We start from the raw sequence: 24,598 nt of genomic DNA on the forward strand, positions 1-24,598 counted from the left end.
CATACACCTTGAAAATTGTATAATAATCGAAATCATTTCTTCTTCGATCTCTCATGCTTTTATATACTTCAGTTAGCAAGCACGGCAACGTTCGACGAGTACATCGCCCTTATAAAAACATTCCCTTTGAACGACGACCCTTCGATGTTCGGGATGCATCCGAACGCTGACATAAGTTGCGCACAGGCAGAGACTTATGCTTGTCTCGATACTCTTCTTGCTCTTCAACCACGTGAAGTCGGAATTGCAGCAGCGAGTACCGAAGAAGTCACTACTCAATTGGCCCAGGACATGTTAGCGGAGATACCACTAACATTCAACTTAGCTGCTATGCAAGCAAGGTACGTCACAGATTTAAATGAAACGTACGAATGTAAGGCATATTGAAGTATACAAAGAACGATTTCTTTTTCTCATACACCCTTCGTAGTGAAAAGCGTAATAATTGCATGTTTCGACTCGAGACACTGACTATAGTTAAACATTTTAGGTACCCTGTCTTGTATGAAGAGTCATTTAACACTGTGCTGCTACAAGAAGCCATACGTTATAATGGCTTGCTGGAAGTGGTAAAGACAACATTGGTGGACCTCTTGAAAGCCTTGAAGGGGCTGGTCGTAATGTCCCAGCAACTGGAAACTGTGGCGAATAGCTTGTACAACAATAGAATTCCAAAAGTTTGGCAGGATAAGGGTTACCCTTCCCTGAAACCTCTCGGTAACTTTACCACTTCCTCTTTCATTCGTACTTGAATAACTCTTTCACTCAATGCTCGAATGTTCGATGTATATTTATTATTTCATACTAACGGATTTATATTAAATTATGAAATACCAATGCAGGTGCTTGGTTCCTTGACTTGAAGGATCGAATCGCATTTTTAAGGTCTTGGGAAGCTCGCGGTATACCCGCGGCTTTCTGGATTTCCGGTTTCTACTTTCCACAAGCTTTTTTAACCGGAACATTGCAGAACTTCGCACGAAATCATGTTATTTCCATCGACACTATTGATTTCAGTTTCCAGGTATTCCTTAATTAACATATATTCTCAAACTTCGTGAACCTCAGTGTCAACAAACATCTACACAGTCATTTAATATCGTAGGTATTAAGCGCAATGCCCCAACACAGACCAAAAGATGGGTGTGTTGTTTACGGTTTGTTCCTAGAAGGATGTCGATGGGATAAACATTACTTGAACGAGTCTCTTCCGAAGGAGTTGTACACTAGTAAATATTATTACAGGGAACATGTTAATGATCGAAAAAATCTTACAGATCATTCACAAGTAATTTTTCTTTCATAGACATGCCTCCGATTTTACTTCTACCGGAAGTCCACCATCGAACGCCCGTAGGAATTTACTCTTGTCCTGTTTACAAAACTATTAATAGGGCAGGAACATTAAGTACAACCGGACACTCTACAAATTTCGTTTTGGCGATGGAAATTCCTAGCAGGAAACCTCAAGCTCACTGGATCAAAAGAGGCGTTGCCATGTTTTGTGCTTTGGATTATTAAGACCTTCTAGATATTATTTCTTTTACTTGTTACACATTTGAAATAAAATTAAACCACTCGTTACGGTAATGGTATCTATTATAGAGCTACGATCGACTTCCGCTATTGTTTCCAAGAAGTAGAGTGAAAATTATTTTATTCTTGAGATTAATAGATATTCACAGACACCGATAGAAGTATTAATATTAAACACATATTTAAGAGAATTGCACTTTAATAAATTGAAACCATTTTCAAATGAGTAAGGAACAGCGTGACTTGGAATTCCTAAAACTATTTTACGTATCATTTTCATATAATTTTGGGTTCTTCCTTTTCGATCTCTTGTGCTCCGCAGTGCTCCATTTGATAACCCACACCCCGAATATCACAGCTACGAAAAGACATTAACCGATCACAAGGGGATCAATTTACAAAATGTGCAAAGGTATAAAAGTCTCTTCGTCTATTGAATATATTTATGATGTGATTAAAGAGTGATTTTGATCTTGGTTCATCGTACCTGGTGCTATTGATGGAACAGCTCGAATTGCTCGTTTGATCATATTTGGGAAACCGTGCGATACCGATTTCGCCCAAAATCTTTGTTCCATGGAAGATAACGTGTAATACGCGACTCTTCTAATTCGAATAGGCAGCTGTCCTAATTCTAAACCCATAACGAATGCTAGTTTTTTGAATTCTCGAGATCTACGAACCTTGAATATCTTCAAATATTAACGAATCTCGTAAACAAAGAAACGCGTACAAATCGATCTTGTCATTGTTTTCAAATTTGAAGTATGTAGATTAAAAGAAAATGTTTTCTTTGGCTCTGCTGAATACTATTGTAGATAAATGTCCACAGTGGAAAGAATAAACTTCTTTCGCTTCACTTTATTCCATATAAACTTCGTTTATATAATTAGGATTAATAAAAGGACACGTTTTATGTTGTCATAAATATTTATTCTAGCAAAATACATAGAATTCTACAAATTAATGGTAGCAATGTATACATTAGATGTACACGAAAAATGTACAAAGATGGTGGTGGAAGTTTCAAAGGTGTTCTTTATTTAGAAATTGTTTCCTAATCTTAAAAACTATGATTGCCAGCAGGCATATGTTCGAGGACTTTCGATGGAATAACAAATTTTTCGGGATTCTGTTCTAATAAACATCCGAGAAGACGCGGTACAGACAACACGGTACCAGATATTATGGAAGGAAAGTCTCTTCCAGCCGGTGTCTGATACGCTATCAGTAGTCTTTTGCTAAAGTAGTCACCGCAGATAGAGATATGACCAACCTCTACGTATTGCTGGGAAAACGAAGACCACAATTCGAAAGACACGCGCATCGTTTCCCAAGGTCGCAGTTCGGATGCAGGTCTCACGACAATTTGATAATGACTGCATATGTTGTCGTAGAGTTGACAAACAACATTTAGTAGTCTTTCGAACTGGGTACGATACTCTGCGCTATTCGTATCTTTGACTAATGCAAACACATGCGCGGCTGATGTTTGGCATACGGTGAACAAACCGATTGGCGCGGTACCGGATGGAAAAGGAGTGTACTGTTTTCCCGTGGAAAAGTATTTGACCGGAAAATGGTTTGGGTTTATCAGTTGTTTCGCGTGCATGGCTAGAAATGCAATTAAACTAGCACCTCCGACGAGGTGCATACGATTTGGGGAGTTGTTCTCTACATCATTATGATTATCTATTACGAAAGCATGTAACGGATCCTCGTGATTCAAACCTGAACCTTCTACGACCAAGCTACGGCTGAAATCGGAGCCTATTACTCTAATCATATTATCTGCACTAAATATCGTCCCTGCATAATTTAATACGCCGATTTCAAAGAGAGCCGCGTCATTGCATAAGTAATATTGCATAGGATTTTTATATTCCAATAAACCGAGACTCCTTCCAATTTCGATGTGATTTTTCTTTTTTCCTGTGGCCGAAAATTCGTGCAACGCACCCGCACGTCTTAATATTTCGGGAGAATGAATCGGAGTCTTTTCGTCTATTTCATTTGGTAATTTCAACATTCTTTCTACGACACTTTCGCTTAAATCCCATATGATTTCTTTAATGTTTCTTAACTCTGCTTTTAACGTTTGACACTGGAGAGTTAATTTCTGAAATTCTGCGACTTCGTCGCTGGTTAAATGATCATTGGTATGGTATTTTCTCAATTTACTTTTTATGTCATCAGCTTTCTCTTCTACTCTAGATTTAACAGAGTCTAGCGACTTGTAAAATTCCCACATTTTCTTTACATCCTCGGCATCCACGTTCAGTCCTCGTGATGTCAAATCTCTTTGTAATTTGTCCATGTCTGTTAATTTATTATCAAAATCCAAATATGGCGTTAGAAATGAAAAGCATTCCGTGGCTTTTCTGCCCGAAATATATAACGCAGAACTGTATAGTCTATAAAAATTTAATGGCACACTGGCATGTCTCACAGTAGCATGCTTTACAACACTGTGAATAATACACGTCCGAAAAAAATGTGGTAAACAACTTGCCATTGTTAATATGTAGTAAATCACCGAAGGATTTAAAAAATATTTTCACGACACATAGACAATTAATTGAATCTAAACAAGTATCACATTGTCCACAAATTTATTCTTACACATCTGTTTTAGCCATTTTAGCTTGAGGCAACAATTCTGACTCTGTGTCCATTTTAAAACTATCACGAGTTATAGTTTCAATTTTGCGTTTTTGTGGGCTAATATAACTTCCTTTTCCAGCAGCTCTTTCAGATTCCTCTATACTGTATGGTTCCTGTTCAAGAGCTTTTAATCTACGTTTATGCACTTTTGTTGATAAATGATCCTGTAAAGCTGTGTCATTTATAAAATACCTCCTGTAATACCAAGAAATAATTTTTTGATTAGTTTGGCTGTTCTAACAAAATTCTAATTTTATTCAGTTGGGCTATGCACAAACATTTATTACAAAAAAAAATCGATACCGTGTGAGAAGCATTTAAAGGTTAATTAACTGATAGAAACACGAATAGTGTAAGTACTTACGCGCAATGTATACAATAATATTGAGCCGCTCCTGGTTTCTCTAAATCCACTTCTTGATTTAGCAAATTTTTAACATTTTCGTCTTTCAAATCCTCGTCAATCTATATTAAAAATAATACAATAATAACTGACGATCGTCAAAAGCACATTATCCACGTGACATGCTCGAAAATTAGGTTAGGTAACCTCACCTGGTCTAAATCTTTCGCTCTTCTTCTTGTTCTCCAACCCTTTTTTAAATGAGTGTCTCCATGGTGATATTTTTTGCGTTTGTACGTCATTTTTAATAAGAAAATGAAATATTCTAACGAAATCAAATCAATGACATTGTCACAGCACTATTTAAATGAGTAATTTAAAAACAGTGGCGCCATCGGTGGGAAAACACCCAAGTTTGTAGTGAAAGTAGTTCCTACCCTTGTCGCTAGATGGCGGGTGGTTTAGTTACTGTGGCGCCATCGATGGGAAAACTCCCAAGTTTGTAGTAACAATAGTTCCCATTGATTCTACTAGATGGCGCCGTTAACTAAACGATCGATAACTAACTCTGCAATGACTAACAATTCATAAAACTGATAAATTTGGCATAATCACATATGCTCTTCCTCTTTTTGACATTTTTAGTGAATGATTATAGATCACAGTTCAAGTATGAACAATAAATTATTATCGATATTCATGATGTGGTGGACGCACTCATCATCGTCGATAAGAAGATTTATGAAGACCGTCGATAAAGAAGAACTAACTGTTAACTCGATGATACTCGATGTTGTTCATTTGATTGTCTTTTGTGAAACATAATTTAATTTTGTTTGCCTTTCAAATATTTAAACACACTTTCTCTCAATCCATTAAGCAAGCGAGATCGTTTAAAAATAAATACCAGAAATTGTTATTCAATCAAAACTTTTATTTAGTCTACATTAAAATATAATATGGGTAAACCTTCCCCATAATGAAGATGTCGGTGGCTCCATCGTAGTGCGACAATCCGAACTATTGTTCCTATGAACTTGGGCATTTTACCACCGATGGCGCCACTGATATTAAGAGAGTATATATAGATATACAGCGTATACTTCTATATAGACTAGGGCGCCGGCGCCATTGAGAGCCATTTTGCTTCTCTTGCTATTCTGTGGTGCTCTGTTTTTCGTGGTATCGTGTTGAATTCGTATTATAGGCCCGATCGACTGGATTATTACGTCTCTTTCGAGATTAACATTTCACCCAAAGAAGAAACATGTTCGCAGTTCAGAACGTAATTAGGAAAACTTCGCAATTAGGAAAGCTTGTTCTGAATCAACGCAGAACGATCGTTGCTACACCTCCGAGATGTAAAGTACCGAAAGCCGTGAGTATTATTTTCGTTGAACGTAGTTACGTACTTAGATGGTTATACAATATATACAGAAATGTATAACACAGTTTCCCTTTTAACTATTTAAATAATATATCGACCAACTTTAATCCCCTAGTATGGCGCATATTTTTGTTATGTAATGTTTCCAATTTATATGTGTGTGAGAATATTTAAAAAAAGATTCTTTTTGATTTTTTTGGAATGTTTGAAGTGAATTGAAGAGGTAAAAAGTTGAATAAATATGTTCTGCACAAAGTATTGAGTGTAAGACAGTATTTTATTTGAAATATGCACTTATTGTTGCGTATGGGAATGAATCCTTGTTTGTAACATGCGACAAATATGTGATTTGTCGCATGTTACAACTTGTAAAAGTGCTTCTTCTCAGCAATCACTGACAATATTTTTGTTGTAGGAGCGGTTGGCACTTGGAGCATTTTTGTGGGTAGGTGTGATGACAGTGCCCTTATACATTGCGTGTCACGTAAGGGACTATAATGGAACCAGATATCAAACGGATACAGATTAGATGTATGCTTAGAATTAATCTCTTGCAGTAGGAACTGTTTAGTGATACAAAAGGAAATGGGAGGAATATCTCCTCCAGAAAATATCTAAACAATGTATTAAAATGTAAAGTTTGGAACACCGAATTAAATAGAATTAATTATATAAATTGTATTATGTAAATCCTTTTAAACCTATTATATGAGGGAAATATTTAAAGATTATACAGTACAAGAGTAAATAAAGGAATAACGAATTTGTGATATAAGATTCAAAGTTAATCTTTATTTATGCTATTTAATTAAAAAATATACCGTGTATCTGTACACAAACATTTGCACATCGTGCGAATTGTAATTTCTGTATTTGCACCGTTAGAATTACGGGAGTTGCAAACATCACAAACTCCCTGATTTATCTACAGTGTTAAAATAATTAATTTACACGTATATTATCAAACGTATTAATACGGTTTGAGTTTCACAAAGGGAGCATTACCCTCGCGGCGGACGAGTTTCGAGATTCGTTTTTCCGATGGTTCGTTAATCGTTCAATCGTCGACGATGTGACGTCTATTTTGGCGGCCGTGTTTGCGTTTTTTCAAACACGTGGCGCAACATTTGTCTTGAACGATCGATGACATGTCGCACATGCGTCTATACGTTGTGCACATCGAATTTGGTACGATGGTGTCCCTGCATTCTGAAACATATACAAGTATATATGTCTGTATTACTTAAAACAATCAAAGACAGTCCTAAGAATACACTTAAGGGGAACTTGTCGTGTTTCGGGTGAAAAAAATTGATGCGAACGCTTAAACTGTCACGTTTCCGATTAACGAGGATTCTCGTTATGTAATTACCAGTTTTATCATTTGGACACTGCCGCCTGTGATAACAACGTCTTGTATCGATTGGCCTTCTCTCGGGGTTACAGTCGTCGGTCAGTAATCCCGTTATACGATCGCGACACTCGACTTTTCTGCGTTTAACGCCGAGTCTCGATGAGCAAGACGCGTTGCAGGATCCCCAACTTTCTGCAATTATGAATATAACGATTTACATACGTTTTATAGGCCTTGAGAGAACGCTACATATACGAGAACTGTTTTATTCTATTACCAGTGACCCATCTTCCACCCTGGCACAGTTCAACAGTGGTCGGTTTGCTTTCGGGACTACAGTCTCCTTGTACCGAACAGGTCACTTTTCTGCTTCTCTTTCCGTTGGCACAGTGGTTCCATTTCGAAACGATCCATTTCGATTTGGTATTGTACATCGAATTGTCTGGGTTCTCGTCGACGACGTTGTCGAACTCGAGGATTTCCGGTTCTTCGGTAGTCAGACCATCGACGATCGCGATACCATCTTGATCGTTCGAGCTTACGTTGTAGAAGGAAGCGTCCTTGTTATCCGCGTAGACGATCAAAGGGTGGTCAGTGGTGGAACCGCAACGCGGTAAATTGGGACACGGGCTAACTTCCTCGGGCCTCGCATCTTTGTTGCAGTCTCGGTCGGGCAAAGCCAGGTCTGAACGATTCGAACCCATTCCCGAGGAGACGCACATTACCGATCGCTTTCGAAGGGCACCCTCTCCGCAAGTTACAGGGCACATTTGCCATGGCCCGACCCACCATCTGATTTTATGATATTTTATCATACGAGTGATAAGAATCAATCTCTCGTACGTTAGGTACGCATGTTAATGCCAAGTTGTTAGGATAGTGTAGTAGATGTAGTTAGGATAGCACGTAATCGTAGGAATTTTACCTGGCAGGACAAGGGTTCAGGTTGCACTCTCTCAATATCGGTTCTAATCTTTCGATGGCCTCGCAAAAATGGTCCTCGACGACTTCGCTCTTCTTCTCGGTGCAGAGAGCTTTCGAGATTTGGGTACCGCCTCCGCAAGTGGCTGTGCAGAGCGACCAATCCGAAAATACCCAAGTATATTCTGGCGCACGATCTGGCTCCTTCTTCGGAACAGTGTATTCGTACCTCAATCCGAAATTGCGATAATGTCCTCTGGAAATCAACTGAAAAGATCCGTTATCGCGAATGAGAATTTTTTCCCTTCGAACTTTTACACTTGTTTTCGTACATAGAAGTTAAACGGATCGAACGAAGTTTTCGAGCAACGTTTGATAAAGTCGACTCGGTCGCTTTAAATTTAAATACGTACATAGATTGCGATGTCCTCTTTGATAGGGCCAGGAATTCGGATTTTCTCCCTATCGCGATCACGTTCGTACAAAGCTGGAGTTCCAGCCACTTCATATTCTCCCGCTAAGGTGATCTGCCTGTCCAGTTAGAATAGAGATCTAAATTCGTTAAAATGTTTCACGTGTTTCGCTTAAATTTCAATATTCGAGTACCACTGTACATTCGAGTAAAAATGTTTGCTACGGTATAATTTTATTATTAAAAAGACGTCTAATTCTTTTTCGAAATATTACCCACCGTTTCCCATTGAGGAAGTACTTGTCGGAATTCGGCACACCAATGCCAATGTAATTCTTGCTGTTACCGATTTCTTCGATTTTGATGTTTCTCGAGCCAGACGGGACAACGACCACCTGTTTGTATCCCGGACCATCGTTCTTCTCGTAAACACCTCCGGTTGTTTCGCATTGGGTTCCGTCCCCGTGGCAAATGCCACACCGGTCTTCGGTGGCGTCGGAATCGACCGTCCAGTCGCAACCGACCTTCTGCGGTTCCAAGTTTTATTATTCGAAACCCGGGAAGTAAACGTCGCATGTATCGTTATCGAAAAGAACATACTAACTCGACAGATTCCAGAGATACACATGTCCCTGGTACCAACGTTACAAGGTGTACCATCCATAGCTGCTTCACCCCATGGAACGATTACGCTTTCCTCTGTATCGGTGCAATACAATTCGCAAGGTTCCGCTTCAATTAACGACGATATCGATTATTATACTAGAGAAGTGGCGAACGATTCAAGTCGATCTAGACTAGTCTAGATTCTCTAGAAAATCTAGTTTTTCGTGGCAAACAGTTAAACGATCGATTTTCCGAGTAATAATTACTGTATGGACCGATTTACCGTGCGAAAGTCTGATCGTTGGTTAGGATGGAAGGAAATGTTAGACCGTGTTTCGACGTTGTCTATTAAATGGATATCTTACTTTGATCGAAATACGGTAACCAGGTGTAATTTTTCCCCTTGTACTCTTTGCCGTCGTAATTGCTGCACTGAACGGCTCTGAAGCTGGCCGTGCCTTCCGGACAAGCTTGCGTGTTGCAAATTTTGTATCGACGCCTCTCACCGATACAGAACTTGCCGCCGTGCGCTGGCTCTGGATGATCGCATTTCCGCTCGACGATCGAGACACCCGCACCGCAGCTTCTCGAGCACTCGCTCCAAGAATCCCATTCACCCCATCCGCCGTCGATTTGCCGTGGCCTGTCCACGATCGGCACGCACTCTTGGTTTTGACACCACTGCGATAGGGAAATATCGTTGTCAGTGATGCAACCTCGGGCTCGTCTTTACTTATTACTTATCGATAAGCTTCGAATAGTTAGGGGATCGTTTCTTTTCATCGTACGTACCCACTCGCGATTTTAACGCACGATCTAACTTCGAGTTGGCGATATTTTAATATCTCTACGTTCAGGGTGGTTATATCTCAGTTTACCTACGATCGATCTAGGGTTTATTTCGAACAGAACGTCCACGAAGCGTGGAGAGATATCGATCATCTCGACGACGATACTCTAATCGCTGTACTCGCAATTTCATCCAAGTATCTCTCGACTCGAGTACGATCGTAGAGAAACCGTTTTTTATTCAGAAAAGTAACCAGATACGATCGTTCCCGTGGTTTGTAACGTGTTCAAGCGCGTGAAATAATTAGCAAGGGTAAACTGCGAAGAGAATACCAAAGTTGGTATAGTTTTTGTACCATGTGTTTCCCACAGTGGGTTCCTGGAGCAGCTGGATGTAGCATGGTGGTGCAAGTACCGTCAACGATGCACCACAATTTCGAACAGATCTGTAAAGAATATTATCGAGCTTTATCGACCAGTCCGAATTACCTTGCATTTAATTGTCTTTTGTTCGTATCACCTCCTGCAAGGGTGAACAAACGGAAGCCTCTCTGACGCCGAATTGAAGTCTGCATTGATGCTCCGCGTTGTACATCGCGCCAGGCGGTAAATCTGGATACGCGTAATCGTTGTCAGCTGGTTCGTCTTCCAAGCATTCACCTTTCCCTTGGCTGAAAGAAGAGTATAGGTATTCTTTCCAACCGAGCTGTATCTTTGATATCGTGTTCGGTCACCTAAACAGACTTACGCCGAACAGAATTATCGCGCGGATGATTCGACGAGTTCGAGATTTGGACGTTTAAAAGCATTTTGTGTAAAAGTGGTTTGTCTACTCTATTTGTCTTACTCTAAAAAATTTGTAATGTCTCTCCTGGAGCATCTCGACCAGGCCACGCCGATGGTGTCGACTTCGAAGGTTGGTGTCATCACGTGCAGGGTGTCGCCGTCTCGTTTGCTGCACCCGATTTTCTCCGTGTCGTGGTACATCCCAAAGCTGTAATTTCAATCGAAAACGGCAATCGTACCCTTAGTTTCGGCTTGATCGTGCACGATTACACATTCGATTTATTTATTGGATGGTAGGCAAACTGTTGATGACGTCTTGGTGTTTTGATAGAAAAAACGAAAAAGTGTTTACCGTATCGTAAACTATTCGTGAGAATTGTTTTCAAGTTATCACGGCTGATTTTGCTCACTTGTGTCCCAATTCGTGAGTAATCGTATGCGCCAGGGTGATTCCGTTGTCCTCGTTGACGCTGCAACTGCGTTCCGGTTGGCACATTCCGGCTACGTGGGCCACCCCCAGAGTGCTGCACGGCGTGTTGGCCCTCGAGCAAATGTCCTCCCTCGTCACCAAAATCGCCACGTCGTGGTGATTCGGGTGCGAGTCGTCCGACGGATTCAGTTTCTGTTGCCATTTGCAGAAATTGTAGAGCGTCCTATCCGCGTTCACCGTGATGTCCAATCCTTGCTGAAAGAGACAACATACCTATGTTTTAAACGCATAGTCATCGATATAAACTACCGAGAGATCTGTCTTCAGTTTCTTTAAATATTATACGTATATGTATAATTTATGGGAGTAATAACTGGTCGAATTCGCACGTACTTCTGCCTCGTCCTCCTCGACGAGAATAATTCTAACCACGACGACGTTGATGAAATTCCCGATGGTGGGGTCCAAGTAGAGCGACGACACCATGTTCATGATGGTCAGCAGATATGTCTCGACGTCGCCGTCCTGATGGAAAGCCATCATCGTCGTGTCGGCGACGACGAGGGCCTCGACGTGACGGGGTCGGCTGATCGATCTTTTGGAGCGTTGCCATCGTTTCGTCGGATGGTGTTTCCTTCTTCCTCGTCCTTGAACTTGAACGAGACCTGGCTGCGTCTGCCACTCGAGCCGTGTTTCCGTCAATCTCCTCGGCTCTGTGCAACGTTATCGATCTTTGTTACCTTTTAAACGAAGATGATGAGAGACACGAACATCGAAACGTTCTTTTCCTACATGTAATACAAACTGAACGATGCTACGAGGATGAGAATTTCGTATTCAATGTTTATTAGTTGCTCGATTATCGAGTAATTTGAAGAAATCGGATCAAAATTTCACAGGAGATCCTCGATCTTCCTTGTATCTATGTGGTCTATCTAGGAATCGGGGCGCGCACGTGCGAGCCCAATCTCGAAAAAGACGTACACGCGTTGGGCACGAAAGACGCGTTAGCTCGGTCCCTTAATTTATGCAGATTGGCTGATCGCAGCCGTGCAATTAAGATTTCATTCGAGCCTATCCCGATAGATCAGCCGACTTACCGAAACGGATATTCGTTGTAGCTAATTACGGGTTTGCAGCGAATTGGATTATCCCGTGTTGGCCGTAGCCGCGTAGCGGTTCGTTCGATGCCGCCGTGTATCAACTATCAACCGTGGCAATCTTACTTCTACCACATACATGCATACGTACATACGTATATCAACCACCTCGCAATCGTTTAATCCCCCGAAACACGAACTCGTCGCTCGATTAATCACTTCCTCTCGGAAATTTCACCAAAGATCTAAAAAATACCCCTGGTATACGATTTCGGATGAAACGGTCAAAGGAACAGGGTGTTTGCGATCTCGTAACTCGTTTTTGTGGATTCTCAGAGATAGAACGCCTCGTCTATCAAATAAAACCTAGTCACGTTAATGCGAATCGTATCGAATCATCGATGTAAACTTTGACGCGATCAATATTTCCAGTAATATATCAACGTATCCAACGGCGAGATAATTTGTGGAAGAAGCAGGACGGATCATTGGCGCGGATATTATCGCAGGTGTCCCGGTGGCCGCTGGACAAGCTCGTAAATATCGAATTTCGATTTTTGTCAAGTAAGCGTGGTCAAAGATGTTCGCGCCGGCAAAAAGACGCCCATGTCGTCGCATGTGTCGTCGAAACGCCCACGTTCTCTATCGCAACGCTCCGATTACAATATATGCGTAGACGGCATAAATAGATGTAATACGTGCCGCTGAAAGAAGAAGAGCAAGACTTGGATGCTGGAACAGGAACGATCTCGAAGATGAAGAAAAAGAAGGCGTCGCGTCGGTCCGTTCTCACCGTGGGCGTGGGTGCCATTCTCACCCTTTCTTGTCGCGCTATTAATTATAACTAGCAATGGAAACGATGCACCTGGACGAGTAAAGTATTTCTTTTTTATCTCACCGGAGAAAACAAATATCGTCGCTTGATCAGAAGGTAATACGTTATTTCTTAATCGAATCGATTCGTACGCGAACCAGTGCCGAAATTGGTAACAAAGATGACAGCAAGTCGAACGTAATCTTCGAAACCGTTGCTATATCTTACATCGATGTTATCGAGTCGTACAATTAGAATGGCAAAATTCATCGTGATCGTAAACAATCGCATCGATAAGGGGATGGAACGCATTCGCATGTATCTTGCGAGCAGAACCGACAGATAAGGATACGGGATTGAAAATATTGTATCGTTTAATTAGGGATCGCTGTAATAATATCTGCGTCTGGGATACGCTCGAGCGGCACCTTTAATTACACAGCTCCGCGATTAACGAAAGAAAAATGTTCGATCGGTAACGTTCCTCGTATCCCGGAGCAATTTCATCCGATAAGATGTTCGGGATCGACACGCCCACGTCTTTTGCGGCTCGTGTATCCAATTACTCCGTGGCCTCGGACGCGTAAATGTACGTAACGCGAGAAATCGGAAGTAAAAGAGGGGGACTGGCCAAGGGAACGAGTTAGAAACGTGCGAGGGGAGTCGAGGCAATATCTGGGATACCGATCATGACGAGCGAAATTTTCTCGTCCTTGAGGAGAGTTCGTGCGGTTTATAAAAAGAAAAAGAGTTATAAAAAGAAACTTGGTTTCTTTGCCAACAAAAAAATCGTACAAATTTTGTCCAGTACCTAATAGAAGAGAAATGTTTAGATACCAAGAGACATAATATCCGTGAATAATAAGGTAGAGGAGAATGGTGCCGGTGTATTCTCACCGCGAGTGCCACAGTTTCTCTCGAGTTTTCTCTTCTTTTTTCGTCGACGCTTGGTGCGGCCGGTTGCTGCGGCGCCGATTTCGAGCTGCGGCTGCTCGGAGGATCTACGGAACACGAGATGCGGCCTACCGAGCACAGAGTGGAGATTCCGTTGCCGCCCGCTCGCAGACCGATCCTCGGCGCCGGCGTCTTCCAGTCTTTCCTCCAGGCTGACTCGTTCTTCTTCCGGGGAAACGGCGACTGGTTCCAACCAGAACTCCCCGTGCTCGCCGCGCAGCATACCCGCCTGAAACACGAAACCCGCTATCATGTTACTACGAGTCTCTTTGTTCTGATTTTGCCTTGCCACCGGATCATCCCGTAACTAACGCGAAAGAATGTTCGTTTACAAACGGTGTCCCGCTAGAAACATCGGGTGCAAACGATTCGAGACGAACTTTATCCAGAGATCCGAACAAGGATTACGTCGGAGATCTCTTCGTTACCGTATGTTAGGATACAACGTTAATTTCTCGGCAACCTAATAAATTTGTATTTTTAAATCGTATTCTACGATGGGTACAAGCTTGAACAGCTTCAAACGGCCCCCTCTCGTTGGAAAATAGGCTGTGTATACCGTGTAAAATATAGTCGTGAATAATGAGTTCGAATGGGAGTGGCGAAGAGGAGCGAGAGCAATAGGAGAATCTGAAATACAAGTCGCGCCGCATCGTTTCGACTATTCCCCGACGCTGACCGTGAAAAATCACGGCGCCAGGTCTCGAAGAGAGGCGCCGTCGAAGGACCCCAAAGTGGAAAAGGTCTGGGCGTGATTCAGCGCCCTACGGGGCCTCTTTCTCTCCTCTCCTCTCTTCCCTTCTCGGTCCTTTTGCTCCGTCTGGCCCCGGCCCGTCACGGCTCGGCTCGGATCGTTTCTTCTCTTCCTATTTCTTCATCTTCATCTTGTTCTCCGTATTCCGTGCCGCCTGACTTGCTCCTTTCCAGCGATTCTTTTCATTTTGTCACAATGGCTTCAATTACGCCACTAACATTGTCGTAGAGTCGGTTAACGATCGAGTCCGATTTTTTTCGCCTTTGGGTGGATGTCGTGCGCGAATGTTGTCGTGTTTAGAAGTTCATTAAGCGTTAAATTTATTGTAAACCCGGCATTTTTTAGCTCGATGCTAACTAGTCGAATCTACATAAATTGCTTGTCGCATAAATTCACTGCCCCGCTGACAATTTACACAGGGAACCGGTTAACTGGCAAAACTTTTATATTTAGTGTAACTTTATTTTTTTCGCGGCAGGCTCGTCGAACTAAGCCAGATTTATCTCAGCAAAGGTGTAGCGTGTTTCCGTCTTATCGGTAGAATCGATTTCTCGGTTTCGACATCCCTTTTGTATACATATGGCCGAGAAGAAAGCTGGCCGTTAGCGGGGAATACGCTCGAGCTATATACGCGTATGTAATTTCAATGAGTCGCAGCGGAAGCAGCACGCGAGAACGATAAAGACGATACGATCCGAGACTGTCGTAGATCATTCCGTAGTATCTGCTAAATAACGATCACTCTGAACGTTCGAGCGGAACCCGCGCAAATGAAGTAATTTCGTTCTAGCGAGGTGTTAGTCTAACCCACCGAATGGAAATGGATGAGGACATTATCGATTCTGCGATCTGCCGGTCATTCGTTAGTCGTTCTCCAGTGCATGCGTGTTCCGGCGGACTCGCCGCGGGAACTGAATACGTCCAATCATAAGTAAATATGTTTCTACGACGCCAAAGGCCTCTAGCTGTCCATTTCGATGGCTTTGTTCGTTTAATTGGTCCCTCGAGCGTTTGACCGACTGATTTTAAGATGAATGCGTACACGAAACGGACGCATCTCGCCGTTCGTTTCTACGATCCGATTAATCCCGAGCGTCGGCCAATAATTTATGGCCTCCTATGCGTTACGTTCCGCACCTTCCTCTCTGCTCGTTTAGCAACGAACCTCTTCGTATCCGTCCCACTATAATCTAATTGCCCCGAACACGTGACTGCATTCGAAGATTCTCGTTTCTCTTCGCGAGGAATTTCGAGCTTCGACGAAAATTAGACGCGACAATGCTTTGCCAATTGTAAGCGACGAGTTTTCCATCGAAACGTAAACTGACCCCTCGGGCCACTCGATGGAAACGAGTTTACCGCACCGCAGCGATTACGGCACTTGTATCCATCGCTTCGTTATCGTATTTCAGAGGTGTCTAAGTTAACGACGAGCACGTAGAAATCTGTGTTAGTGATTCCGAAAGAAACGGCAAAGGCCAAGCAGAATCGACGCGATCTAGAGAGCGAGCACTGGTGGGATTAGCATAATGTGCGGAACCGACGCGATGCGGTGCGATGCGGCGGCGGCGGCGATCAGATCTGGAATGGTTCGATTGTGGATAGTTAACGATGACCAAGCAGTCATTATTCTCGCGCAGTAACACGTTGCGATTGTTAAGGCAACTTTACCGTGCAACTCAACAGCTCGATCGCACATATAAATTATGGTTGTACGACCAACGAGGTGTATCGATGGGCGGTCGCAATACTGTCGCTCGTCGACGCCCATGTTTAGCGGTTCAACGCTGGCCTTTTGCTCGAGCAGTAGCACCTGCGATCGTTGGTTGAAAAGAAAAGCATTTAGGTAACCGTAGATGGTTCACATTTTGCTACTGGAACTGTTTACAACTGAAACAAATGCGTCGTTCTGGGCTACTAGGAGCCTCGCAGATTCCTTATGGGACAGAGAGTCGACAAATATGCACGATTCATGGTCTGTCAGCGAGCGATAATCTCAGGCGATCCACGCGAGCGTTTCTCCGTTAACTTTCATCGGTCGCGCAGGTATGTCGTGGCCGATTTGTCACCGGCGCGAACAGTTACCAACGAATGTCAAAGCTGATTGAATTTGATTGCTCGACGGCCTGTAAAGCATCGCGTTATGTCACGGCAACAATAGTCGCGATTTGTCGCCTGTGCAATTCTTCGTTTCGCTCCTTTGTTTTGTGGGCGCATTTTCATAATTCCACGAGGTCACCGTATACGCCCATTGCCAGTAGATTAAATGATTGCATCTGCGTCGTTTCATCGTTGGATGCTGTCGATCCTTCGTTTCTATTTCTTCCTCGTGACTCACTTGTCGCTACATGGAAAGAAAAACGTGTAATCTTCACGCCGTTGGAGATAACTATACCGACGACTCTATTTTTTGTTTCATTCGTTTCGTTTCGTGTATTAAAAGTTTTATTTCGATACTTATTAGGGATTACAGAGTTCAATTCTGAACTTTGCACAGAGTAGAATATAGTAGTTATGGATGTTACGGTTGAAACTGTGAAAATTTATGAAATAGTCGTGCGAAGCGTCGCGTGGTTCGAGTAACTGCCGCGAAGCGATAAGTATATTCGAGCCAGGTACCGGGATTATGCCCTTCTGCCTCGGTAGAATTTATTAACGAGCCAATAAATTATTTGGAATGTCAATTGCGCTATATCGTTCGCGGTACGACTTGCACACTAATCGTACGAAGGATCGACAATGACATCACACCCTGCGATCGACCACTTGTTCTTCTTACCGAACGCAAGACGCATTAATCGCGAACATGGGTGTGTACGTACATGTGTCACGAAGAGACGATAACGCGACGAGCGTGATTACGTCTGCGATTCCATCTCGGAAAAACTCTTTTGCTCGTAATCAATCGGTACGTTGCTCGTTAATCGACCAACTTCTTGGAATTTAATTATCGCACCTGAAGTCATCGACGCCTGATCGCGCTCGTTAATCGATATATCGATCGACGTGCCAGGACGACTGAGATCATTTTCTCGTTAAGGATTTCAATTAAGTCGTTGAACGTCCCATCGAGACAAAGCTGCCGTTTGAAGCTTCGATACTCTGAAGGCATCTCCTCAGTTACGATCGAGTCTTTTTAATATCAACTTTGCAAAGTCTTGAATAATTTCGGAATTGCAAAGCGTTGCTCAAATAATAGACGAACAGTTCTCCAACAAGTGTCCATGGTCTATGGAAATTTCATCGCTTATAAATTCACCGCGCCTTTGTTTCGTTACACGCGTTTCTTGTCAAGTAGAACAGATACAACAACGAGATCGCAACCGGTGAATAACGATCGCTTTTATTTCAACCGCGACAGTAATCGGTCCATTCAACGCGTCGTGGAACGTAACACCTTGATCGCGAGAGTTCGCGGAATCTGTTCCAAGGCGGACAGTGCAAGAATAACGAGATCAAGGAATGCCTTGCTCTCGCGATGCACGCGCGAGCATCGATAGTCGATCACGTGCGTTTCTGTGTTACGTAGGAACTAATCGGACCCGGACACAAATCATCGATAACCCCAGCTGTGCGAACCGGGTGCTCGAAAAACCTATTGGCCGGTACGAATTTACGAGTCGTCGAGTGTCGAAAATATTACCGTGACGTACGCATCAACCATTCTGTCAGCTTAACCGATTCCATGTCATTCGAACCCTTCGCCCATCGAACCTATCGTTACACGATACTTTAGACCTCGTGTCACCGAATCTAAAGCGCACGCCCACACTTCGAAACGTACCTTCCGAAGGTACTAGGTAACAGATGGACGCGTAAACCACTGTTGGAGTTGCTTTGGAAATTATGTACGTGGCTAAGAACGAAGCATCGAACTTTGCACAAAAGAAAATCTAACCTACGCTACGAACGAATTTTTACACGAAGAATTACGCCTTCTGGATCGTACCACGAAACGTGTTACATAGAAAGAAAACGTGTAACGGATCCGCGTGATTTCTCGCTAAAAGCCATGCGAGCTCGTGTGCCCGAGGGTGGTTTTAAGATGTTTACGACTACTCGAGGCAAGGGAGTAGACTCGCAAACAGAGTCCAAACGGAGCGAGGAGGAACTCGAGCGAGGAAGGAAGAGAAGAATAAGAGGAAGGGAGTTAGGATCTCGATAATGATAAATGCTTCCTGCGGAGGAACGTGATTTATGCTGTCATTAGAATAGTCGCCACGAACCTCCCGTGTGGGTGGCGCATAATGATCGCTACCACGTAAGTAGCTAGGTACTACACGCGCACACGATCTCGGCGGCTATCCGAGGAGGTTTGCAAAAAAGGCTCCCGTTGCTCGATGATTGCGACGCCCATAAACACGGTCCGCAACGGCGCATTGGTCGCTTATTATCCCAACGTTGCGTCCGAGGCCTTCCACATTTCTCGGATCCTCGTCGCGTTTCTCGATCGACGCATTCCGAGGGACGTTCCTCTCGAGGATCGTCGATTCGCTCAGTTCTTTCGAAACATTTTTACCTGGTAACACGACGATCGACGAACGAGAGAAGATCGAAGACTTCGAGACTTGGGTCTGTCGAACAAAATCTTCAAGCCTTTACCAAGTTTCCACGGATGAAACTATTCCAATTCGAATGCGTTGAATCGTCTTCTTCGAGTTTCTTCACGCGCTATTTATCTCAGGCTAGTCGTTTTATTTGTTTCGAGTGTTCAACCGCTCGCTTACGATTCTCTTGAGCAGACGGCAGCAACGGGATCCGATTTTCTAAGAAAACTTACTTATCTTGGAAATAAATTTCAGGAAGGAAAAGGTTACGGTTAACGGTCGTTTCCAAGAACTCGAGTCCGTTTCGATTACATTTATCTGGAATTGTCGAGACACAGGAGTTCCGTTTACCGCGATTCGTATTCGCGTGAGCGCTCAGCGCAGGAAAATATGATAAACGCGACGCGCATTCCGCAATTTTTCGAGATGTTTCTCCTCGAGGAGGGGTCGATTGAACCGGTCGATTAAAAGTCTAATTGCCGAAAGTAATAAAGACCACCCATCGTCCGGTTTGATCCGGCGAAATAGATACATATTAATTGGACGAAGGGGCTACACTTTTGCGATTATCTATTACCGATAATTATATGTTCACCGTGTATCCAGACGCGACACCGACACCGCGACACGTACCGCGGAACCTGTTTTTCTTCAGTGGCGAATATTGAATCAAATTGCGCGTCGCGTGCATGCGAATTTTACGCGAACCGTATACGCGCTTTCTAACCATTCGCTACCGGCTGGACTCGATTTGATAATTGACGTAAAATGTAATTACGTTAATATAATTTGTTAAGGAAGAAATATCGCACGATAAGATGCATGTCCACGACACATTGTGCAGTCGTGACCCGGTCTATCGTAGCTAGCAATCATTCCTCGATCCTTTAACGACGATACCGCGCCGCGTCTAGGACTTCGTGCGATTCGAGATAACGGATAAAGTAGCCACACCTTTCGGTATCCCGATGATACCTTCCACCCTTTGTTGTTTCCACGGTCTACGAATCGTCGTTCGTATATCTTCGCGAGGGAAAGCGGAGCGATAAGATTCGCGTGTTGGTGTTACCGTTGTTGATAATACAATAGCCGGCAGCTGGCTTCCGATAGGTTTACTCGATAAGGCCACAGCGATATTTCGAATTTGTCTTTGGAAAAAATGTGCTCGCTGCACCGTGACACGGAAAGATGGCGGTGCAAAAATTTACCTCGAAGCTGGTAGCGCGAACGTAAACGCTCGCGGAGATAGGCGTGCGCGCTTACAGGTGGACGCGCGGTCTAGGTGCGCCGTCATAAATCTGCCAAGCCATGGCAAATTAAATCATTATCTGGAAGCTGCGAGCAAATTGCGCCGATGCATGCTCGGTGGCTCCTCCCTCTTTCGTATCCGTTCTCTCCTTTTTCCCCACCTCCATCTTCTACTCCTTTTCTTTCGTCCCATTGTTCTCGCGTTTCTTTTCCTTCGCTTTCCGTACCCATCTCCGCGTTCTTTCTCCTTTCTTACGCGCCGTTATCGCGATTTTACGTCCGCTATCCCTCAGCCACCCCCAACCGCTTCCCTTTTTCGTGGTAAACTTCACCGAAGCTTTCTTCGATCGCGCAGCTGGTACTAGCTGGGTGCCGAGAATATGCATACGTTAATATTCGTAAATTTTGCCTTTCGGTTTCGCGAGTCGGAGAAACTATTCTGGCCGACTTAGAAATGTAATTTCGTCGAGCCCAAGATTCGACCCACTTTAACCGCGAAGATACACAACCGACACCAATTCGCCCTCTTTTGTGCGGGAAGACAGAAATGGAATGGAGAACGTTTTAATAAATATTACATTCTAGGGAAAGTATCACCAAAGATGGGAGAGAAATTTTCAAAGTAATAACAAAGTGACAAGGGGATAATTTAACAGTAGAAATTAAAATACCATTGTTTACGCCTTCCTTTGCAAGCACGTAAACAGGACGTATCGTTTACCATTGGGTTTGCTATTTAGTAGGTCGCCTGCATTTTCTTCGGAATTTACTTTGCTATAGCAAAGCGTTGGTATACGTTATCTGGCAGATGCCACGGGTGAACGAAGACAAAGTGCACGCGAGGAATAGAAGATGCAGCTAAAGGTCGCGTGTTATTTTCTAACGGAACAACGATATTTTGTTAAGCGTTCGAAACTATCGGTATGTATTCTCTCGCATAGTAGTTTCGCTATGCGTTACCGTTCGAGTAATGACAACGAGTTCGTTCGCACTCTATTGTTGTTGAATATAAAACGATAAATAATACTAAACGCGCAACGAACGACGATCGTATACAATTGTAAAATAAAATCCATTGTTTTCTCTCGTTTGAAATTATCGATCTGTCTTGGGGCGTTTCAACGTTCGACGAGCTAAATTTAAGTAGAACAACTGTACGATGTATCAGGCGAACGAAAACTGCATCATTTTGTTGTCCTATTCTACTTACCAATTTTAACTTTCTCAATAGAAGTTTCTAGAAACTTTACATTCTCCTTTAGCTGCTTCGTTTAGCGCTACTGAATAAAAATAATTATAAATAATTTTGCTTCCTCGATCGAAAGAGTTTCGAGATAAACGGAGAGCAAGAGCAAAGAAAAACTCACCAAACCGTCACAGGCCGACAAGGTAACTTGAGAATTTCGATGTCCACGAATGAATCCTCGATAATGGCATTTGCTCGATCGATTCTTCGGCAGACTGCGGACGTGTACGTCTCGTTTTCGTCTTTCGACGACCATTCGAGGCCCGATGAAGTTATCCACGGCCGTCAACTCGAGGTGGTACACGTTACCGGTCACCGAGAACCGATAGTGGACTACCGATCCATCCTCGTGGTGGTGATGGGTCACGTTGTGCGAGACGAGCTCTCCTCGGTGGTTCACCTTTCGCGGTATCACGATCTCGTGTCCGTGAACGTGTTCCTGCAGAGTGTATATACCTGAAGCGAGAATAATTTCGATAAGTATGGTCTTGAAGTGAATCTTTAAGATGCAATAAAGAGTACGAAGTTGAAAAGAAAATTTTGCTACTTATGTATCTTTTTGCAACTATACTATAATGTCTCAAATTGTCTTCACGTTATGTATCTCAAGTACCAACAGGGCTCTTCACCCCGTTAATAAATAAATAAATTGTGCCAACCGAGCTCCCATCGTTTTGGCAACGTTCCTTCTTTGGTCAAGCAATATAAAATTGAACAATCGGTGGAAGAACCGCGAACGAATAATTATCGGAAACATTGTCGAGTCGAAAACGATCGAAAGTAATGGCGTGGCAAGGGCGGTCGAGAGACGGTGACCACAATATGAAAAGCGGTCTGTCGATCGGGCGACAACGCGAGGTCGAACAGACGACAGTTATGCACCGTAAAAACTGGTGTAATAATTTCCGATTGATTTAATGGGCCGCACATGCGCTCAGGCAAACCGTTTAGAAAGGAACCGCCGTGGATTCGATTAACGCGCCGTTTCAGAGCTGCCATCGATTTTCACTCGGTCAATTTTGAAAGGTGACCAATTTTACTTTATCGATAGCCTCGCAACCTTTTGCGCGTATAAAGAGAATGTCTCTCGAGTAATTTGTCAAGACCTTGTTCGATAAATTTCAATCACGGATACGAGGGAACAGCACGGGCAGATGTCACGGAAGCTTGAAAAGCGGGCGCAACGATACTACGCCTCGGCAGATTATAATTTCCATTTTTAAAGAGGGTAAATTGTCTTCAAGAAGGGACAATCTGGAACGGAATCGTTCGTTTCATCGAAGACGATATTCGATCTCGGTATGCAGATTGGATCGCAACGTTAACTGTCGGCTTGTTCTTACACGAAGACATATTACCGCAGCTGAACCATGCCTGCATTCTCGACGTCCTTTCCTCTCTGTTCTCCTCGGGCAGAGGTTAACCGCAATTATTCTATTAGGCGTTAGATCACCGTCAACAATAGTAAACGAAGGAATCGATCGATGGAAAGCACCAACGCTGAATGCTCGATGGATCTTACGCGACATTTCATGGGAACGATAACCAAAGGTTGGACGATTTACACTGTTTATCGGTTAATTTCATCTCTATGCTAACATCGAGTCCTATTCAGTCTGTTGGCTATCCGAAGCATCGGTTCGACGCGTAGCCGCGAGGAGAATTATTCGCGTTACTTGGCTTATTACGAGCGGGCTGGAAACGCGACAGGAACGTTCCCGAAATTCCAGCGGTTCTATTGCCGTATAAATTTTCCAAAATATACGGTCGTCGACGAATGATTAATGTAAACAGCTATAATTAATGATGCACGGCTAAAGGACGTGGAATTATACGCGGATCGCGAATGGGATTATCGTGGAATGAATTGAATTTACGACTGTTTGATTTTCTCCGCGATATCGACAGTTGGAGAGACCCGGCGCGGGTGGTTCAAATCTCGGAGTTGGCCAAGTCATCGGTAGCTCGACGAGAAAATATCTCGATCGATCGTGCGACGACGCCGACGCCGACGCCGACGGTAAGTCGCTTTCCACGCTCGATACAGGTTTCTGCGATGCGGATAAATAGCTGGACGAAGAGAAAGAGAGAGGCACCATCTAGCGCGTTCGGTGAACGGTATAATCATCATTATCCTATTATCATTAAAGCCGGAAAAATGGCGGGCGGACCAATCAGCGTACGCCTCGAGCGAGTCGGGGTTAACCGCAGGTGGGGACTCGGATGAATACTCGGACCTCCCATACAGCCTCTACCTACTGCAACGATCGTGGTGCACACGATCCAGGACACACGAGTGCTGATCCTTCCCACACCGTGCCACGTTGGTAGCACCGTATGATCGCTATGTACACGACTTGTTTAATTACGCAGAATAGATGATGCGTTGCGTCGTTGCTCCTTCTAATTACCTATACATCGTTCGTGTTTTCAGTTATTGCGTATCTCACCCTACGCAACCACAAATTAGACCATCATCGTATGCTCTTCATTACGATCCTCTGGAATTTTTAAGCGAGAAATAGTTGAATGTTACGGTCGTCGACAGCGTTAGATTCTCAACGAGGAAGGTTCGGTCCAAGAAATTCGGGCAGACAATTTGAAATTCGTTAAACTGTTCGTCGAATTACCCTAGTTTCCCGAATGAAATTTCGACGAATTGACGCGGGACGCGTCCTAGTTATACCGGGGTTCCGAATAAGAGAAC

General features: G+C 43.4%; 4 protein-coding genes and 1 long non-coding RNA gene across 6 annotated transcripts in view; 2 read left to right on the top strand and 3 right to left on the bottom strand.

Annotated features, from left to right (window-relative positions):
- LOC128875164 (dynein axonemal heavy chain 1-like) overlaps nt 1–1,739 on the top strand; it is a 77,123-nt gene extending 75,384 nt beyond the window's left edge. The window contains exons 51-55 of the mRNA XM_054120538.1: nt 73–341; nt 491–717; nt 843–1,024; nt 1,106–1,229; nt 1,307–1,739. Of these exons, the coding sequence (XP_053976513.1) occupies nt 73–341; nt 491–717; nt 843–1,024; nt 1,106–1,229; nt 1,307–1,521 (1,017 nt within the window). The 3' untranslated portion in view covers nt 1,522–1,739. The remainder of the gene's footprint in view (nt 1–72; nt 342–490; nt 718–842; nt 1,025–1,105; nt 1,230–1,306) is intronic.
- A 708-nt stretch (nt 1,740–2,447) lies between these two features.
- On the bottom strand, nt 2,448–4,051 carry LOC128874614 (serine--tRNA synthetase-like protein Slimp). The gene has a single exon (XM_054119514.1). It carries the CDS (start codon nt 4,049–4,051, stop codon nt 2,600–2,602), a length of 1,452 nt encoding a protein of 483 aa, XP_053975489.1. The 3' UTR covers nt 2,448–2,599.
- An 80-nt stretch (nt 4,052–4,131) lies between these two features.
- On the bottom strand, nt 4,132–4,946 carry LOC128874615 (zinc finger protein 593 homolog). The gene is made up of 3 exons (XM_054119515.1): nt 4,756–4,946; nt 4,565–4,665; nt 4,132–4,395 (listed from the first exon to the last, which is right to left on the bottom strand). The coding sequence occupies exons 1-3, from the start codon at nt 4,843–4,845 to the stop codon at nt 4,155–4,157; spliced, it is 432 nt and encodes a 143-aa protein (XP_053975490.1). The 5' UTR covers nt 4,846–4,946; the 3' UTR covers nt 4,132–4,154.
- Nucleotides 4,947–5,596: 650 nt separating this feature from the next.
- Nucleotides 5,597–6,609, top strand: LOC128875107 (uncharacterized). Its single transcript, XR_008456758.1, has 2 exons — nt 5,597–5,921; nt 6,346–6,609. It is a non-coding gene; the product is annotated as an uncharacterized LOC128875107 (long non-coding RNA).
- A 93-nt stretch (nt 6,610–6,702) lies between these two features.
- LOC128875106 (A disintegrin and metalloproteinase with thrombospondin motifs 7-like) overlaps nt 6,703–24,598 on the bottom strand; it is a 28,645-nt gene continuing 10,749 nt past the window's right edge. The window contains exons 3-17 of one of the 2 annotated variants that reach the window (XM_054120458.1): nt 22,013–22,347; nt 14,040–14,325; nt 11,622–11,941; nt 11,209–11,483; nt 10,860–11,006; nt 10,533–10,683; nt 10,369–10,458; nt 9,589–9,904; nt 9,222–9,316; nt 8,897–9,144; nt 8,619–8,736; nt 8,210–8,472; nt 7,562–8,076; nt 7,303–7,476; nt 6,703–7,139 (exon numbers count right to left, since the gene is read on the bottom strand). In XM_054120458.1, coding sequence (XP_053976433.1) covers nt 6,988–7,139; nt 7,303–7,476; nt 7,562–8,076; nt 8,210–8,472; nt 8,619–8,736; nt 8,897–9,144; nt 9,222–9,316; nt 9,589–9,904; nt 10,369–10,458; nt 10,533–10,683; nt 10,860–11,006; nt 11,209–11,483; nt 11,622–11,941; nt 14,040–14,325; nt 22,013–22,347 — 3,485 coding nt within the window. In that variant the 3' untranslated portion in view covers nt 6,703–6,987. Of the gene's footprint in view, nt 7,140–7,302; nt 7,477–7,561; nt 8,077–8,209; nt 8,473–8,618; nt 8,737–8,896; nt 9,145–9,221; nt 9,350–9,588; nt 9,905–10,368; nt 10,459–10,532; nt 10,684–10,859; nt 11,007–11,208; nt 11,484–11,621; nt 11,942–14,039; nt 14,326–22,012; nt 22,348–24,598 lie in introns of both variants that reach the window. The other variant, XM_054120457.1, reaches the window with a different exon arrangement.

Source organism: Hylaeus volcanicus, chromosome 4 (assembly GCF_026283585.1).
Source record: "Hylaeus volcanicus isolate JK05 chromosome 4, UHH_iyHylVolc1.0_haploid, whole genome shotgun sequence".
In the NCBI taxonomy this organism is placed as follows: domain Eukaryota; kingdom Metazoa; phylum Arthropoda; class Insecta; order Hymenoptera; family Colletidae; genus Hylaeus; species Hylaeus volcanicus.

Bases quoted from the DNA above. Each gene is read 5' to 3' on its own strand.
- LOC128874615 (XM_054119515.1), bottom strand. From the start codon at position 4,845: ATGACGTACAAACGCAAAAAATATCACCATGGAGACACTCATTTAAAA. The intron at 4,666-4,755 runs GTGAGGTTACCT...TTTTTAATATAG, and splicing joins GAGCGAAAGATTTAGACCAG to ATTGACGAGGATTTGAAAGA. The intron at 4,396-4,564 runs GTAAGTACTTAC...TTGGTATTACAG, and splicing joins TATTATTGTATACATTGCGC to GAGGTATTTTATAAATGACA.
- LOC128874614 (XM_054119514.1), bottom strand. From the start codon at position 4,051: ATGGCAAGTTGTTTACCACATTTTTTTCGGACGTGTATTATTCACAGT.